The sequence below is a fragment of the Lissotriton helveticus genome, chromosome 11, assembly GCF_964261635.1.
Source record: "Lissotriton helveticus chromosome 11, aLisHel1.1, whole genome shotgun sequence".
NCBI classification, from domain to species: Eukaryota; Metazoa; Chordata; class Amphibia; order Caudata; family Salamandridae; genus Lissotriton; species Lissotriton helveticus.
The window spans coordinates 858,875,922-858,895,876 of NC_136072.1; the positions used below are offsets into that span (position 1 = coordinate 858,875,922).

The following is a 19,955-nucleotide window of genomic DNA, read 5'->3' on the forward strand; positions in this document are numbered from 1 at the left end:
ACAGACGTTGGGGCATATTACCAAAGTTAAGCGATATTTATCCCTAACGATGCTTAGCAACGAATTTTTTACCGCTAAGCATCGTCAGAAATTATCGCAGATAAACCTTGCTATTATCAAGGTTTATCGCAAATGCCATAAAAAACGACCGCAATGCATTAATATCGCTGAAAACTCAGCGATATTCATGCATTACCGAGCTAATGCTCTTAGCCATGTTATCCACCTCCCATTGGATAACATGGCTAAGAACTGCTCAGGGCAGGTGGTAGCTTTTGGAGATATTCGCGCTTAGCGCGAATGTCTCCAAAAGTTGGTAATAGGAGATAGCGATGTTAGCGACTGTTTCAAGTCGCTAACATCTTGGCATGCCCACTTTGCATGTCATTAGTGATAAATATCACTGACATGCAAAGTGGCGCCCAAGATGGTCGCTATCTCCTACTAGCGGTCGCTAACTGGTGTTAGCAACAGCTAGGTAATACAGAGATAATTTTATCTCCGCGAAGCGGAGCGCTGTTACAGATATATATCTTTTTTTGAACGTTAATTTCTCAAAATCCACTGAAGCACATATATTGAGACCTAGCAAAGGCACATCGAGCTACCAGTCCCTACAATTTTGCCAAGTTTCGTGCAAATCCATTCAGCCGTTCGATTATTATTATTATTTTTTTTTTTGCCCCGCGGGGCCCTTTTAAAACCTCCACATCAAACCTAGGGGGTCAGGGAGGATCTACTATGCCCCCTTATGGTCATTTGCCCCTTCGCTTTGGCCTCCTCTTGTCTCTCGATCCTACCGAGAGACAAGATGGCGGCCGCTACGGACTGTTTGGAATGTTTACAGACGCCGGAGAACCAATCAGCTTCGCAAAGCTCCGTTACGCGAAAAGTACGCGAAGCGGAGCGCTGTTACAGATATATATCTTTTTTTGAACGTTAATTTCTCAAAATCCACTGGAGCACATATATTGAGACCTAGCAAAGGCACATCGAGCTACCAGTCCCTACAATTTTGCCAAGTTTCGTGCAAATCCATTCAGCCGTTCGATTATTATTATTTTTATTTTTTTTGCCCCGCGGGGCCCTTTTAAAACCTCCACATCAAACCTAGAGTGTCAGGGAGGATCTACTATGCCCCCTTATGGTCATTTGCCCCTTCGCTTTGGCCTCCTCTTGTCTCTCGATCCTACCGAGAGACAAGATGGCGGCCGCTACGGACTGTTTGGAATGTTTACAGACGCCGGAGAACCAATCAGCTTCGCTTCACAAAGCTCCGTAACGCGTAAAGTCCGCGAACCGGAGCGCTGCCTGGTCCGCTGTTACAGATATGTATCTTTTTTTGAACGTTAATTTCTCAAAATCCACTGGAGCACATATATTGAGACCTAGCAAAGGCACATCGGGCTACCAGTCCCTACAATTTTGCCAAGTTTCGTGCAAATCCATTCAGCCGTTCGGGCTAAAAGTGAGGCCAACCGCCCTATGGAAAACTCAATGTTAAAAACACGTTTTGGGACCCCCCTTTTTTCTCGGCCCCCCCTTGACGAACCCCCCCAAATTTTCAGGGGCTGCTCAGAAACAAAATGTTCCATTTTCCTGAAAATTTCAGCCAATTCCGTCCACAAACGCCAAAGTTATTAGACATAGAATTTTCAAAAATCCCATAGAGAAAAAATCCTAACTATATATACCTACTGGCGACCGCCAGTAGGATAGATATAGATATAGATATAGATATATATATATATATATATACACTCCACAAACGCCACTTCCTGATCCACCCAGGACCGGCGAGGCAGGCAAAGTAGGAGACGAACCACAAGATTCACCGGTTCTTCACTTTATTGCAGCTGGTAAAACAGGAGGGCAATACGCATTTCGGGCTTCAAGAGCTCTTGTTCACATGCAACGAACTAGTGCAACTTTTTTGGTTTTATAATGCTTAGGTGAGTAGCATAAGCTCCGCCCTTCAAACAGTCACGTGACCATAGACATAAACCACATCTTGTGTGTTTCATAGCTATTCTTTGTGCAAATACGCAAAATGAGTTAAAACACAGTTATACATATGCCAGTTAGTTATTTAAACATAGCAATTATAATTTCATTTATTAAATTATTTTTATAAAATGTTTCTCAATGCAGATTTGTAGAAAAAATAACAGGATAAATCCATGAACTGGCAACATTCTAAGTCTATAGTAGAAAATTCAAGTGTTATCAGGCCAGGCTAAAAATAAAGTGCAAATAACAGTGCTGGACTAGATCAGTGTCTAACTGTGCAAAAAGTGCAATCACGCGTGCTATAGGGAATAACAATATAAAATATGGCAAATACATGATAAAGTGACCTGTGTATAAAATGTATGAATGCTTAATCCGACAATTAGGAATATTCACAATTTTGTCATTTATAAAGAAGCATCATTTTAAAACATTTAATACAGGTATAAAAATATTATCATGTTAAAAAAATTTGATAAAAACACCCATGTATAAAAAGTGCTAAAATCCTAAATAGTGATAAATATGAATAAATATATGGAGGTGGAGAGTTGGTAACTAATGTTACCGTGGCTAACAAGGAACTTGACTAGCCACGGAGTGTGAGATATTAGAAAACCGATACAGTTAGAAAAAACTGATACAGTTAGAAAAAACCAGGACACATAGTTCAATATGAGAAGCTATCAACTCTAGGTAACAGGGAACCGGACTACCTGAGGAAATAAAGTTTATTCGAGCATGGGGTAAAGTTTTAGAGAAAGTTACGTAAATCTTCAGTATTATTAAGCCCATTTGGCCACTTGCTGTCATATTCAAGAATAAATAGAGATTCTAGTTGCCTCAGTTTTAGCTCTCGGTTACCACCACGTCTAGGAGGGGGGACTGAGGCTGCCACATATTAAGATAAGCAGTTAACATCTTTATTATGTGTACTTTGAAAATGACGCGCCACTGGGTAAGATTGGTCACAGTGCAAAATGGCTCTGATATGCTGCAAGATCCTGACGTGCACCTGCTGCTTGTTGCTGCCAATATAATTAAGGCCGCAGGTGCACGTCAGGACGTACACAGCATAATCAGTCTTACATGTGTGGTTGCCAACAATAGGCGTATCCTCTGATTTAAATGGGGTACTGTAGTGAGTTTTGTTAATACTGAATTGGCAAGCTCTACAAGTAGAGCATTTACGGAACCCCGATGATGGTTGTAGCCAGACCGCCTTTTGCTTCAATTCTGGACTACTTTGATCCAGCACTGTCCCCAGGCTCTGCGCTCTCCAAAATGTTACCAGTGGTTTATTTGGCAACATACTTCCTAGCACTGTGTCCGTCAGAATGGTAGGCCAATTACGATTAATGATTTTTTAATCTTTTTCTCCTGACTACTGAATGCAGTGATGAATCTCGGGCAATCATTAGAGATATCCACATTTGAGGTTGCTGCCACAGGAACACTCTCAGCAGATTCTGGGAATAAAGAGGATCTAGATCGTTTGTCGACTCTAGCCAGAGCGCGATCAAACACTTGATCAGAATATCCTCGAGCTTTAAGTCGTATCCTTGAAATCTACTAAAGGTCAATCGAAATGTGCTGAGACATTTTGCCTTTGAGTATGTCTGCATGTACCCTGGCAACCTGGGATGAAGGAGCTGTGCTTCGTAACGCGTAAGACTATCAAAGAACTCTGAATTAAAAATGCCTTTTGCTTTTACTTGATCTGCTGTGGAGTGCATCTTTGAAGTGGGGACACATTGATAAACAAGTAACTGAACCGCAGAGTCCGGCTGTGAAGACTGCACCACCCAGATTTGGGGCCATGTAAACCTGGAAATCTGGAGCTGGTTGGGACAGTAGATCAGCACAAATTATGAAGCATTTATAATTTGGAGGCCCACTGGGGGGTAATTTTAAAATGCATATTCAGTATTGCAGCGCAGAGTCTACAAGAGATAGAACACTGTCTGAAAGGAACTACATATCCCAGCCTGAACACCAGTTTAGCTGACCTGTGAAACCTACTAAAGGTCAATTGAAATGTGCTGAAAAGTTTTGCCTTTGAGTATGTCTGCGTGCACCCTGGCAGCCTGTGATCAAGGAGCTGTGTTCCGAAATGCGCAAGGCAAAAATGTCTTTTGCTTTTACTAGATCTGCTGTGGAGTGCGTCTTTGAAGTGGGGACACATTGATAAATATATATATATACACACACACACACACACACACAGATACATACATACATACATACATACATACATACCTATACACTCTGCACAGACTGTAAAGTAGTATTCTTCTACAAGCGGCGGCTAGCCTGCAGAAGATGTCAATGTCTGACATAGTTAGCGTGTGGAAGATGCTGATTTCTGAAATAGTGTCCTGAGGACCATTTAGCCCACAACTGTCTGCTGTCTAGCAAATATATCCATTGAATTAGGTTTAGTTAAAGTGTGTGGGGTTGACTAAATAGCTAATTTGTGTATGCCAGCTAACAGAATACTACCTAGAAAAGCCATGATTGCTGTCTTGGTGCACGTAGAGGTGGCCTGGAGGTAATGGGAAGTGCTCTTTTTGAATTATGATAGTATGTTTGGATGCATTGGACTATGCACCTGGCAAGGTCTGCTTTAGAAATGGGCTGGCCTTTGTGGGATTTAGCAAAGGCTATGAACAAGTGTTCAGTTTTGCAAAAAAGGCTTGATCTCTTCAATGTAGTACATGAAAGCCCATTTGGAGTCTAGAGTATGAAGGGCTCTTTCCACTACGGAGTGTGGCTCAGAGAAAAAAAAAGCTGGGATCTTTATTGTTTGATTGAGATGAAAGGGGAACACCCTCAGGGAAATAACTAAAGGTTAGTGCTCAGTACCAATCTATCTTAGTGAACCTGAATGAAGGGTTCTTGTAGAGGAAGGAATTGCAGCTCATTAGTAAGAGAAGCAATAACCACAAGAAAGCCTACCAGGAAAGGTACTATAGAGTGCAAGTGTACAAAGGATCAAAAGGAAATGTCTCCTGTGCCTGGTGACGACTATATTGAAGATCCAGACTGGTACGAGGGGACTCTGGGAAGGAGGACTGTGGAGGCCCTCTATGAAGGCTTTAACTACTGGTATGTCTAAAATAGTTTTTTTCCTGTTTTGCATGCAAGTGGCTATGGCTGCTAGATGTAGCTGTAATGAAGTGTATGCAAGACCTGACTTTTGCAGGTGAAGGAACAGAGAATATCGTGGACCGTGGGACCTAGGGGATCTAGGTGTTAAAGGATGCAATAATGGACTAAACTCTTAAACTTTGCTGTGTAGCAGGCTCATGTGGTAGGTCTGAGGAATGCTTGTAAGATATGCAAGCATTGTTGTAGAAGAGGTAGATAACTAAACTCTAGGCCCTCAGGTGCCAATTCACTAGATTGAACTATTTGGGGATTGGATCTTTGATTGGTCATTAACTCCTGGTGTGAAGGTCTGGCCTGTTGGGAAGATTATCGCTCGGTGATGAGTGATATCTCAAGGAGTGCTGATTACCAGAGCTGTATGGCTTAGAGGATGAAAGACAGAGGTTTGCTGCAGCTTCCGGACTACAAATAAAAAGAGTGGGGAGGTGTGAAAGCGTAAGCAAAGATGCATGATCAGTTCATCTACATTATGTTGTCCATAGATTGTGGGTGTGGGTAACTGGAGGCAATGTTTGTCTATTTTGAGTTTTCAAGGGTGGCCAACAGGTCTATATGTGGCATGCCCCATCACTGAAAGTAATGGAGTAGGGCTTGTGGGATGAGTTCCCACTCGTGGACTTATTGATGTGACCTCCTCAGCACCTCGGCCTGATTGCTGTCCACCCCCAGAAGGTACTCCACCATGCAATGAATGTGATGGTGAATGCCCAGTAACATGTCCTATATGCCAGTAGTGACGGGGGAGAGAGTGCATAGTGCCATTTTCTTTGAGGAACTACATATAAGCCATGTTGTCTGTTTTGATTAGTACTACCTTGACCTGAACGAGAGGAAGAAAGGCTTTGAGGGTGAGATGAAAAGGGAAGGAGCTTGGGATAATTGATTTGGTGTCTCTGATGATGAGGAGCCCACATAGCTTGCACAGTCCTGTGGTCTAGGTATCACCCACAGGTGGCTTGAGAGGAGTCCCTAGTGATTGAGGAATAGGGTCTAAGAAGGGCCTGCCCTACAACAGATTCCCACTGTCCCACCACTGCAGAGAGCGATGGCTTGTGCTTGTGACCAGTGACCCAAAATCATCCCTGTAGCAAACGCATGTGCAGCCAGGTGTGGGGTATTATGGTAATATAGGAAGTCATCATGCCCAGCAGATGCATAAAAGTTGTGACTGTAATTTAAAGATTAGGCTAAAAAAAGAGGTAAGACATGCTGGAATGCAAGCACCCTCTGTGGATTGGTGTAGGCTTTGCCTGTAACTGAGTTTAGTATTACTCCTAGAAAGGGCTAGAATTTTGACTGTAACTGAGTTTAGTATTACTCCTAGAAAGGGCTAGAATTGAAGGGGTTGGAGGTGACAGCATTTATTGCGAACCCATAGTTGTGTAAGAGTGAGACTGCAGCCTGAATATCTGCTAGGAATTGGTGTTTGCAAGATCTTGATCAGACAACTGTCAAGGCAGGTGAAAACACGGACGCTCTCTCTCCTTAGGTGGGTGGCTTCTACTGCTAGGCACTTTGTAAAATCCCTTGGAGCAGTGGTGATGCAGAAGGGGAGTACCTTGACTTCAAAGAGCTAAGGACAGCAAGCGGGGTGGATGGGAATGTAGAAGTAGGCATCCTCGAGGTCTAATGCCATCACATAATAGCCTTGTTGAAGCAGAGGGATGGCATCCAGTAGCCTTACCATATGAAAGTATTTGAGGGGATTTAGCGATTCAGGGGCCTGAGGTCCAGCATGGGCCTGAGGTAGCAGTCCTTCAGGATGAGGCAGTAAAGAGTAAACTCCCTCTGCCCTGCTTGATGATGTGGGGGGGGCAGAGATTGCATCTATGGCTAACTGCAGGGTGGATGTTAGGGGGAGGTGAGGTTCTAGGCTGTACCCATGGCAAACCCACCTGTCTGATGTGATTTCCTACCTGTGTTGGAGAAAATCATGCAGTCTCCCCCCCTACATGTATTGTGTGATCAGTTGGGAAGGTGGGGGGGGGGGGGGGTAGTCAATGTTTTGAGGTAGAGGCACGTCTCTTTAAGGGAGCCTCCTGTACTCCTGCCCCTTTAATTGTTGCCCCAAATAGTGCCCACAGTGTACCCTTGTGCTATCTGCCTGCTGATGCTTCTGGTATGAAGAAGTAGAGTCTGGGGAAGCGGCTCTGGGGCCTGCCCTGTACTGCTGTCTTCATAAGGAACACCTAGGTGATGTGGACTGAAGGGCAGCCACTGTTTTTGTGGCGTTGGTGTCCTTTTTGATTTTTCTGACATCTGATCAACCTGCAGGCCAAACCGATTTTGCCCAGGAAAGGCAGGTTGAGCAAATATTGATTGGCCTTCAGCTTAAAGCCTGAAAGACAGAGCAAGGTATATTGTCTGATGAGGATAATGGCATTGCCCCAAGGTGAATTGTGTGCAGCGGATGGTGGTGCTAGCAATAGTTTTCCCTTCTGCAACTATATCACTATCCCCTTTTTTTTTACTTGATTGGGAGATGCTTAATTAACTCTGGCGTGTCATCCTACTGAGCAACAGTCATAGCGTGAGATAAGGTAGACTTGGCTATCCTCCAGTGGGAAGCTGCTTCTACTGCCACCTTCTTACTGGCAGTGCCCAGCCTTTTGATCTACTTACTGACATAGGAGCATCGCCCATTGCCTGAGGGTAAAGTATATAGGACAAGGTATGCTTGTGGGACATGACTCCAGATGTAGGCAGGTCATTGAGAGAAAGCTTATTTACCGTCCAACCCATGGTGTTGCCACGCCAGCCTTGACAAGCTCCTTAAAGGTATTAGGAGCTCATTTTAGCATGCCCTTTAACACAGCAGGGAACTCTACAGTTCTCTCTGACTTGAAGGGTGTCTCAATGAGGAAATCATCTTCATGATGGAAGACTTGTGTCCACTTTGTAAAAAGTAGCCGCCTGTTGAATCAACATGTGGTAGGCCGATGTTGTCTACGAGCAATGTCCCCACAGGTAATAATCAAGTCTTGATCCACCAGGGGATTGACATCATAGTCATCCCACGGGTCATCTGTAGGCGCTAGTTTAAATGGGTCACCATGGCCAAAGGGGCTGACTTCCCCATAAAAGGAGTGTGGGCGATTCCTCTGGTGAGTGTGGCGGTAATACCAATGTCAGAGGTGGCTTTAGCTTCAAAGGTCCTCAGGGATTATGGAGGCTATCAGGGCTCAACTACCCAACAGGACAGACACTGAGTGGGCAGCAGCACTGCCTCCAAAACCTTTGTTCAGTGCTGATCAGAGCTTGAAGGCGGCAGAGACTCCTAAGGCTCTGTAGTAGTCAGAGGGCTTGATGCCCAACACCCTAGATGCAGTGTTTTGCTTCTGCCTAAGGCTTACTGGGAAACTTAGTGTGTGTCTCAGTGCAGGCCATACAAACTTTGCAAGGTCTTGGTTCGAGGGCCGAACGTGGTTGAGGTGAGAAGGAACTCTAGTTCTTCTTCCTCCTGTTCTTTGTTGGATGAAAAGGCCACCTCTGGACTGGGCGACAGTTGGTGGGGTAGGGAGCCGGAGGAGCCAGTGTACTTTTCTTCCTCGACATAGAGCGGGCTTGTTCTCAGAAGATGTTAGGGGAGATCACTGAAGGCTTGCATTGCATCTTCTCATGGGTCCACTCACAACAATACTGGGATGCATTTTTTGAGCAGAAGGTGAGAGAGGTCTGGCCTGTGGTGTAATCGGGGTCAGGGTGTGGGGGGGAGACAAAGGTTAAAAACCTGTGGTGACTGGACCATTGTTATTTGGTGTGGCACTGAAGTCAGCATTGGAATGACGTTCATTCCATTACCGTCAGTGCATTCTCTGCAGAGAGGTATGCTACCCTGAAGAGGGCCTGAGACCCTAATAGTCAGGAGTCAATGAAAATGTCGGTCTCCGAAGGTTGTCGCAACGAGAAACGTGGACGATGGCTTTTCCCAAAGATCGAAATCAAATTGCACCATTAGGAGCCTGAGCGGAAGCGTGGGTAACACATCCAAACTCGGAGCCATGGTAGTACGCATCTGAACTCGATGGCAGAATAAAAAAAGAAAATCTAACATGGTGTTAGTGCCCATGCTTTCTTAGAAGAAAAATAACTGTCAAAGATCTGAGCCCAACAGATGGCAGGAGTATGCAGATCATGTGTATCTACAGCAATACATGCTATGAACATATATTTTCTTGCTGCGGTTTCCTAGCAAGGAATTCCTTAAACTCCTAGAGAGCATGCACTTCAAAATGGCCCATTTAGCTAGCAATCAGACATTCAAGGTCCAAATAAAAAGGGAATGCTTATTCTACAATAATGCGTGTGTAGGAGGGGGGTTAGGTAGGCACAAGCGTTGAGGGTTGGCTTCTGAGTCTTGGGACCCACAAGAAGACCATGAACTACACATATGAAAGAAAGCAAAAGTAGCAAACCAAGAATGCCAAAGACCAAGACAGCAGCCAGGTGACAGTATTACAGGAAAGCACAAAACAACTATATGTGCTATTCACTTGTGTGAGAACATCCACCGTCCCAGAAAAGGGTAAAGGTAGGATAGGAGCAAGAATTATGAGCAAGAAGAAGACATCAGTACATGGCCTCGAACTGCCATGCTAGGTTGAAAAATGCAACTTCCATTGCCAACTCTACATATTTCACTTCGAGCGTTTGCAAAAGAGTCTGTTGCATAACAGGCTTATGGTTGCTGGACTACATACGATCATGGCACTACAAGGCAACTATTTGTTAATATTAAACATTTCTAATATAACCAATGGACCTCCAGTAAATATACTGAGTGACATTAGAAGTCTATTCCAAGATGCAAGTGGAATTTATTGACATTTTATTAAAAATAAGTATGATAGCTAACATTTATATTATGAGGCAGGGAAATAAAATGGTTTAATACAAGTGTTCTGGACAGGATATTCCTGGTTTTAGACACGAACTGTGGTTCCAGACAGCTTTGAAAAACATAAGCATGTGGATGTCCATGACAATGAAGCATTGCAAAACGTAGCTGTATAGCAATGATCAACACCCTGTTACATTCAACTGTAATGTACTATTTGCTACACCTGTGGGTCAATCAGACTTACAATTATCCTTAGGTGTTTAGGAGATCTTCACAGAGACACCAGCACTAAAATCATGCACATTACTGGGGCAAGTTCATAATAAAATACAAAATAGTGTTTGGATACATGGCAAATGTTTAGCATAATAACAATTTTAAAATCATTCTGAGAAACAAGTGTTTTATTGTGCTGCACATTTGTGTGTAAATTCAAAGGTTACCTGTTGATAGCTCATAGAAATTACATCGAAGTGATAATGAAGCAAGTTTTTCTGAAATAGATTTCAATGTATGGGAAATCAGAAAATACCCAATTTCATTAAAATCACCTTCAAATCAATACTGCGGACGACATTCATACCATCTAATTGCATACCTAGAGCAACAGGTTTATTGCATCAACTATATATTTTCAAAGAAAACCAAGCAGAAGTGGCAAACACAGAATAACATATATATATAATCCTTTTTTATTCTTGTTGTTTATAGGCGCTAACTCCCCATCTGTCAATTTAGGTAATGGCATTTGAAATTTTTATGTGTACTCTTTCTAGAGAAACACATACAGTACCTCCTCTCAGTCTTTGGGGAAAACATTCAATAATCACAATGAAGTAAATATGGGCAGTATGTTTTGAAGAAAGTTAATTTTGTATGGTTCTCATATTGAGACAAAACCAAAAAGGTCACAGAAAATACATCTGTATAGTTTGTGTATCCATGATAGACTTGAGAGTGATCTACAAACACTCCTTTTTGTTTTAAGCTGTGCTGGGTTGGGAGACCATGAAATAAGGTGTGCAACAGGAAATCAGCCAGACAGACTACTGCCTGAAAGATCAGGCCAGGATACTATAATACATAGTTAAAGGTTCTACCCCTTGGCTTTAGAGGGAGATGTTCTTGCTCACAGTGAGGGACCACCTCTATCCCCACCACATACATACGACAAACTCAGGGCAGTAAATGGTGCATGTGTTAGACGTCTTACTCTACATCCTTCAAATCTTTTGAGAGCTTAATTCTACAGATACATGAATTGATTATTGCTAGACAAAGTACTAAGTAAAGATATGACACCATCTAAATTTCCTGTACTTTCTAACTTTATTTCCATTCTCAACCTGCTTCGCTCATCTCCCTTTCAGAGTCTAGAACATCACTCCTCTTTCTTTACTTCAAACATTTTACCTTAATTCTGAATTACAAACACATTAGGGCTTAAAACCCCATTACATTAGCTCCTCCGGAGTTCCCCATTTTCTACCCTTTCACTTTAACTTCTGTCTCCCTTTCAATCCAGGGGCTAAAATCACTCAAATGCAGAGAGATCGCATGGCAGTGCCATAATTAAAAATATCAAACAGTAGAACCTGTACCAACAACACTGTTCAACCAGAATTTCCACCCACATAGATGTCTTTCTGTAATGCTGAAGCTTTAATATCCAATTTATCTCATGAAAATAAGTTTTCTAATCCTAAATGTTAGTGGCAGTTCCCTGCTGCAAAGATATTTTGCATTTACTATATGCATAAAATAACTCAGCATAATTAGAAATGTCAGAGAAATGAAATGAAATGAAAAATTGCATTTGTATAGCGCATAACTGCCCTAGGGCCTCGCAGCGCTTGAAGATAAAATGGTTTAGCGCAGGCTCGGGGCAGATCAGCAGGATTTAGCAAACAAATGCGTTTTCAAGGCCTTTCTGAATGAGAGGAGGTTGCTATTTCCTCGGATGGCAAAGGGGAGGGCATTCCAAAGTCTGGTCGCCGAATGGGAAAAAGAGCGGCCACCCCAACGGGCTTTGTTAATTTTAGAGGAGGTGGCCAGCTGCAAGGTACCAGACCGAAGGGGGCGTGCTGGGACATAAGGCGTGACCAAAGGGTGCAGAATCGCTGGGCCTACACGGTGAAAGGATTTGTGCATAATGCACAAAGCTTTAAACTGCACTCTGGCAGCCATTGGGAGCCAGTGGAGGTCTTTCAGAGCCTTCCTCGCCGACTGCCGACGGGAGAGATTGAACAGTAGGCGGGCCGCACTGTTTTGTGTGACCTGAAGCCTCTGCAGTACCGAAGCCGGTGCTCCTAGGTAGAGAGCATTCCCATAATCCAGGCGAGAGAGAATCAGGGCCTGGACCATGGTCCTCCTCGCCTGGAAAGGGAGCAAAGGGAGCACCCGCCGGAGCATCCTCATTAGTCCAAAGCAAGTGGCGGCAGTCTTAGTAGCCTGGACCGAGAAATCAAGGGCGGTGTCAAGCCAGATCCCGAGGCTCTTTATCTGGGACTTGGGGGCAGGAGGAGCGCCAAGACATGGTGGCCAGACGGGTGCAAGAGCAGACGGGGAGGGATTTCCGAGTAGAATGATGTCTGTCTTCTCCCCGTTAAGCTTCAAACAGGAGGCTTGCATCCATCTGGCAACAGCCTCTAGACAGGGGCCTAAGGTGTCGGATGATCCATCTGCGTGGTCTAACGAGACCACAAGCTGCGTGTCATCCGCGTAGGTGACTATACGCACACCAAAGGGATGGACTATCCTGTCCAGAGGTTCCATGTAGGCGTTAAAGAGGGTCGGGCTCAGGGAGGAGCCCTGAGGGACCCCACACCTGAGAGGGTGTTTGGGAGAGACTATCTCACCCTCGAAGACCTGGAAAAAGCGCTCACTCAGAAAGGAGGTAAGCCAGTCTAGAGCCGCGCCCGACACGCCCATGCCCGCCAGTCGGTGTAATAGCGTGGCATGGTTCACCGTGTCGAACGCGGCGCTAAGGTCTAACAGGATAATGGCCACCTTTCCTCCCCGATCCAAAGTCGTTCTTGCTTCCTCTGTAACCGCTAACATAGCGGTTTCTGTGCCATGTTGAGGGCGAAAACCTGTCTGGGAGGCACGCAACAGACAGTTGGACTCCAAATAGTCTGTTAAGATATTGTTGGCGTGCCTCTCCAGCAGTTTACTCAGCCAGGGGAGCAACGAAATGGGGCGATAGTTGGACAAGTTGCTCTGGTCCAGGGAGGGCTTCTTGAGAAGCGCCCTCACCATGGCGCACTTCCAGGGGAGTGGGACCGACCTGGCCACGATGGAGGTGTTTAAGGCTTCCAGGATGACAGGACGAATAACGTCCAGTGCCTTGACAAGGATCCGGGGGGGTGCCGGGTCATTGGGAGACCCGGAAGAAACTTTAGAAATTAATCTATCCAGGCTGCCGGCATCAAGAAGCGGAATTATATCCAGTTTGCAGAGAGCCGGAGAATCAGCTGGCTTAGATGGGACGGAGGGGGCGTTGACCGTAGGATTACTAAAAGAAGAGTATATGGTCGAAATTTTCTTGGAGAAGAAGGCAGCTAGCTCATTACAGCGGTCTTGTGCCCCTTCAGCAGTAGGACGCTCAGCCGGGGGTGAAATAAGGGACTTGGCTATCCTAAAGATTTCCCTAGGCGCGTTGGCTGCAGCACTAATTTTCCCTTCGTAGAAGGAGGTTTGCGCCAATTTAATCTCTGATTTATAGAGCCTTATTGCGGAAATGTAGTCTTCCCTAATTATTAGCACTGTTACACAGCAGCCACATCACTACTCTTTGGAACACTGAGAGCATGTACACTTACTCTTCAAACATACACACATCTCTAAAGTGCAATCAAGACTAAATCACCTTACCTTGTTTAATGTCCGCAGGTCTTCCATTATTTGTTCATCTGTGAGAAGGTAATTTAACTGAGGTGAAGAGCGTTAAGGAGAGTTAAGGCATCACACTAAGCCAGCACAAGACAAGAGCAGTAAAGCAAACTGTAGAGCACTTAAAGGAAATAAATATGAACTTAAATTAGGTGGCTCACAAGCATTAAAGCTGAAATACTTTGAAAAGCTGCTCCCAGCTTGGGATGCTTTGCATGTATCACAATGGGACGAGCATGCAAGCACTGAAAGTAGCACCATCGAAATAGATTTAGGGATTTCAAAAACCATACACCTAAGAGTCCTCTAGTATTCATTCTTACCCAATCCCACAATGTTTTGGAGATTTAAACATTGAGAAGGTCCGCTTAAACTCATACAAAATATATAATGGCTCAGCAAAACCGTGAAAGGCCTCTATTTGCATTACACTGGTCCCCCATCACCTACATGTAGAAAAGAGGGTCTTCAAAATCGGATTTGTCAACTCTTCTCTAATAAAAAGCAGCAAGAATTCAAGCTAAACCAATATTCAAAACTAAAAGGTGGTGCAAGGCAATAGAAGCCCTTGCATCCACTGAGCAGTTAATCACATTGAATATAGGAGTGGGATTGATGGGGTGATCTGCTAGGAGACAGCTAGGGCTAAAGAGTACTAGCAATACTGCAGAAGCGAAGAGTGACATTCTCTACACCATTTAAACTGTCAAACACCCTACACTGTACTGCATGGGACAAACTCTGCAAAACCATGGAAATCTCTGCTAAGAAAGGATTATGTGTTCCAAAATAAATGGCACACAATCAGAAAAGCAACTGGATTTTGTGAATTAACATGGTTTCCATTCTAAAAGAAAAATCCCTATCCACCATCTCTTTGATCAGACCTTGGAATTTGTTTTATTTTTCCTATCCAGTAAGGGACAGGCATATTACACCCTAATGATAGGTGAAGAATGTAGCGACGCCCAGCAACCAGTGAAAGGATATCAGGAGCCTGCTTCCTCCTCTTCAGGTCAGTCATAGGAACTGGATCATTTGGCCTTCTCCGTAGCTTACGAGTCATGATAGGTTTCACTTCCATGGAGTCTAGAGAGAAAAAAAACTGATGCAGATAAGAATGTGATAATTCTACACAGTTTTCCAAAGACTTGCCATGGTCATGGTCACAGCGGTCACTAGCAATCCCCGCCAACCTACCCCCCCACAATACAGAAAATATTGTTACAGGTTATTACAAACTCCAGACACTGGATTTAGTTGTGGAATTAACTGATGCCATCAGACATGCTGACGCAGCAATAAGTTCAGCAACCACCACTAACAGATAGTGCAATATTGTCACACAGCACATTATTATCACCACTCAGCTGACATGTCCTTACATCCCAAAGCCACCACCAGAAACTTAACACAATCAAAGTTGGATAGGTCAATGAAAATTATAATAGGTCTTGTCTTGAACAGTCCAAGGTGAATAGCAAAAAATTTAAAAGAAATGATTTTCAAACATAGGTATCAGCAAGATCAAAACACCGTCTTGTGTATTCACATTTAAAAGAAATTTGCACAAATCTTCCTTCTCAAGTCCCTGATCCCTGCCTTGGCATTTTTACGGTTTTAAATTCCACATTCTTACCCAGTGTTTTTCCTGAATATACTTGTGGTATTGCTTGCCCATTTCTTTTGCCTTTGGCTTTTAATTTCCGATTTCAGAATTGTTTTCCATTATTATTATTGAAAAACGGTGATGTTTTTAATGCGAAAAATAATGATAGCTAAGAAGGTGAAAACATCTTTTTTTTTACTCAAAGTGTTCAACTTCTTTTATGGGATTTTTCTAACTTCTGTTTACGTACACATTTCAATAACCACTCAACACTCAAAACACCATAAAAAATGTAATTGAAACCATCAGGGCAAATATAAGCGTAATGAAAAAGCAAGGGTAGTAACTGGCAGTACTACAGAGGATTTTTGTGTTAAGTTTCCTAAAGGGAAGAAAAGCTCAAGTACCCAGAAGTGATTCTCCTCAAAGTATACAAAATGATATTCTGTTGTATTTGTACTCTTTCCTGACGTACAGCAGGAGGACAATACTAGCTTTTAATAGCACTTTCTACACTTTAAAAGGGGCCCTACTGCAGTAAACATGCTAATGAAATAACAGTTTTTGCTTCAGTTGGCTTCTTAAAGAGCCATTAACAGAGCTAGCTTTTTTGAACTAGCTTTCCACAACGCTTTCACTTGTAAGTTGCGAGTAGCTTGCATAGTCCTCAAGTGTGTGCTATTTTTTCCTCTGTCAAGTTTTGCTTCACTGCCCGTGTAGACATCTTGGTACTTGGTCTTCTTACAAAGTTCTTAGAAATCCTCCGTAATACTGAATGCGTCAATGGACACAAGGGTGAGCGGGGAAAAGGATGAGTGAGCAGAAAAATACTCTAGAAGGATTCATAAATGAGCCAGTGAATGCGTGTAGATCAGCAAGTAGATGAATGAAGCAAGCATACGATGGATAGGGATAAATATAGTCTATGAGTGATTACTGTGGTCAGCCCTAGAAGTTATATTTCTCAGAGGAGCCTTGGAAAAAGTAATGGGGCAGTTGGGGTCCAGTAAGATTTCCTGATTTAGGCTGGTCGGGGATCGGTTGAGACAGATTGGTTTTGGCAACCGCTGGTCAACACGAACGGACGTTGCACTGGTCTCCAAACAGACACTGAAAAGAGCCTATTGGCAATATGTGACCCAAAATACTGCAAGTACCTCTAGGGTGGCTTCCCTCTATGCCTCTTTTTTGGAGTTCAAAATTGACTACGGTTTTGAATCATATTTGAATGAGGTGGAACACCCCCATGCCAAAACCCTGTACTTAAAGTTCCGTCTAGGGATCCTCCCAATTCAATCCTTTACCACTTTATGGAACTCTGAGATCTCGAGTCATGCCCTTTCTGACCTCGGGTGATCGAAGTGGTTGAACATGTCATTCTATTTTGTCTAGCTTATCATGGTCTAAGGAAAAAGTAGATTTTGCCAGTCTGTTGTCATTTTGGTCTGAGGAATTACAGAATCGCCCGCAGAATACCCAGAAGTAATACAACTCAGTCCATTGTCTCTGCAGTCTCAAGGTATTCGATGTCTATGTGGAGGTTAAGATGGAAAAAGGTGTCCCCCTAATGCTGCTGTGCACTTAAGGTTTTAACATATTTTACCCAGGTTTTACTGTAATATATTTAGTCGGATCTGTTTGCCTCCTTCTCATGCTCTGTATTTTTGTTTTTATAAATTTTGTATTTATGCATTTATCTTGCTCTTTTATGGCCTTTTAGGCCGAAATAAAGATATTGACTGACTGATTACTCAAAGAAGAGAGGCATTATGTGCGTTGTTTGTGACAGGTATAAGAAGGTGGCGTGGTGGATGAATGGGTAAGATGATCAGAATAAACAGATTAAGGCATGGATAGGAGAGAAGGGTGGGGAGATGGGTGAGTTGATCAAATAATGGACGACTGAATGTGGTAGTCATCTCTACTTCTCTTTGAATTACGTGTTGTAGCTCCCACCCTCCCCCAAGTCACTCCAGTGCGCAGAAACACTTCGAATCCTGCTACTGTTTTTAAAACCAAATCCCTCTATATTCAGCTTTCTCTTGAATACTGAAGCTAATACTTAATGGCCATGAATTACTATTTCTGACCGGATAGCTGTGCAGAGAATACAGTTCGATATTTCAGAAATTTGATCCCAGAATGCATGCAAATGAATGTGCTACTCCTTGCTCAGAGCAGTTTCAGACTGGGTTGCTCCTTTTTAAAGGATGAAGCTTTAATGCAAGTTGTAATATAAGAAGCACCAGGCATATTAAAAATCCATTGTAGAACAGACATACTAGCATGTGTCACCAAGGAACTTGTAGACACTGTTTAGAGTTGACCAGAACAAAATGATGTTGCATGTATTTTGAAAGATGTTAGTTAATATCACGACAGTGCCTCACTTAAGACCTGTTTCTGCTTAAAATTAGTAGCCCACATAGTAACACAAAACTGTACAGTGCATCTAAAATAGTACTTTATTCTTTGCAGTAAGGTGAAAGAGAACGTGTGGACTACCCAATGAAGTTAATATATTTTGGAAAATCCAATCTCATTTAATTGAGGAGTTTCATGCTACAATAATGCAGGATCACCATAAAGATGTCTACACTGTGGCCTAAAATGCTTGACACGAGATGTATAAAGATTAGATTTGGAATTTAGTCACTAGTACGGTGTTGAAGATTATACAAATCCTTAAATCACATTCATATTAAGGAAGCTACATAGGCTTACAGTAGTAATTTAGCCCACTTATTACCATTAATAAATACATCTAAGACAACCTTCAAAATAATCTAGTTAAAAAAATTGTATCTCCTGTTTAAGCCATCAAGCAATCTATGAACAACGAATAAGCAAGCATTGAAACCCTACCACTCTATCAATATTTGGATAAATGAGAGAAACGTTGGTCTTCTAAAAGTTCAAAGGCTTCAAAACATTTTAATAGCCACAAATTAGAGATCTTTACAAACAGATCAGTTGAGTACAAAGATCTCACAATTACAGTTTAAGCAAAGTTTAAGCTAGATATAGTTGCCATAATATGGCCAAACAATTTAAAGGACCATAATCTCGAAACTACTGCTGCTTTGTAAAATCCCAGCTAGGTCACAAAATACAATATAAAGTTCACTGAAACTGATAGGATTGGGGAGGTATTATCATACTGATCTGAGCCTTATCAAATGGAATTATTTGAATGCTAGTGGGAGGCAGAGGGGAGAAAATGCAATCAAACCCTGATGGATATATTCTGTACTCCATTTATTAGTATTAATTATCCTCATTTTGTAGGTACTATACAACACTGTTCTCCATTATTTCCAATGACAACAAAACACAAGTTTCCTCCATAGAGATTAAGTAAATCTAAGCTCAATCTTGCCCTCCATGTTGCCCACATAATCCCATGAAATTATGTTTGTCAGACCTAATCTCCTTCATGTGGCCCTGAGGTGATCAGAATCCAGTTGTTGTGGTCTTTCTTCTTTGGTAAGATTTGGTGAAAGGCAGAAGGAAGGGAAGATGATGGACTGACCCAAATGGAAAGATGCAACCACCTTGGGCAGGACCCATTTTCCAGGTAGAAGTACATGAAAGGAGGGTTAAGACACAGAGTTTTCAGCTTCTTGCCAAGATAATGGCCACCAGGAAAACAGCTTCAGAGGTCAGCAAACTAAATTGACAACTGTAAAGAGGTTTAAACGGAGCTCCCATCAAAATAAAAAAGTCGGAACCAAATTTAAATCCTACTGTAGCAGAACAAAAGGTGTAGGAGGAAATGTATGTCAGCTCCTTCTGAAATCTTTTGACAATCAAGACTTAAATAAAAAGACTGGTTAGAGAGCAAAAAAATGCAGAAAGTGCAGCAATGTAACCAATGGCTGTATCCAACTCACAACTCTACTGGGCTAGCGAGAGGGCAAAGTGCAGAAAGAAAGATGTGTCTTCAACAGGTCCACCTGTTGATCCACACACCATGTGGCAAAATAATTCCACCTCAGTGTAGACAGACTTTGTTGCGGGGTAACAATCTTACAATATGAAGTCAACTGCCTCCGATTCCAAAGTTAGGAGCTCAAGTGCCTTCAAACTCCATGCACAAAGGTAGAGGCTCTGGAGGTTGGGGTGCAGAACCTGACCCTCTGCCTGTGAGAGGAAGTTCACCTGAAAGGTAGACCAGGTGACCAAACCCTACATGGTTAGGCAATCGGAATAGTATAGGCATGGTCCTGACAAATCTTCCTCAGAATCTGAGGAACCAAGGGTATATGGTAGGAAACACGTAATGAAGAGGAAAACTCCACCTGAACAAAAACTCATCCCCCACCCCTCAAGATTCCCTGCAATAGAAACTGGAGGGCACAGAACTGTGGACAGTGTGCATTCTCACCTGAAGGGTGCCCTGCAGAGCAAAAATAGTCTGGACCACCTACAGAA

The 19,955-nt window shown here is 42.9% G+C and overlaps 1 protein-coding gene across 2 annotated transcripts in view; it reads right to left on the reverse strand.

Moving 5' to 3' along the window:
- The window catches only part of SUDS3 (SIN3A corepressor complex component SDS3), a 204,677-nt gene that overhangs the window by 111,938 nt on the left and 72,784 nt on the right, over window positions 1–19,955 (reverse strand). Inside the window, exons 7-9 of one of the 2 annotated variants that reach the window (XM_078667091.1) lie at window positions 14,903–15,001; window positions 13,895–13,965; window positions 10,465–10,515 (exon numbers count right to left, since the gene is read on the reverse strand). In XM_078667091.1, coding sequence (XP_078523217.1) covers window positions 10,465–10,515; window positions 13,895–13,965; window positions 14,903–15,001 — 221 coding nt within the window. The remainder of the gene's footprint in view (window positions 1–10,464; window positions 10,516–13,894; window positions 13,966–14,902; window positions 15,002–19,955) is intronic. The other variant, XM_078667092.1, reaches the window with a different exon arrangement.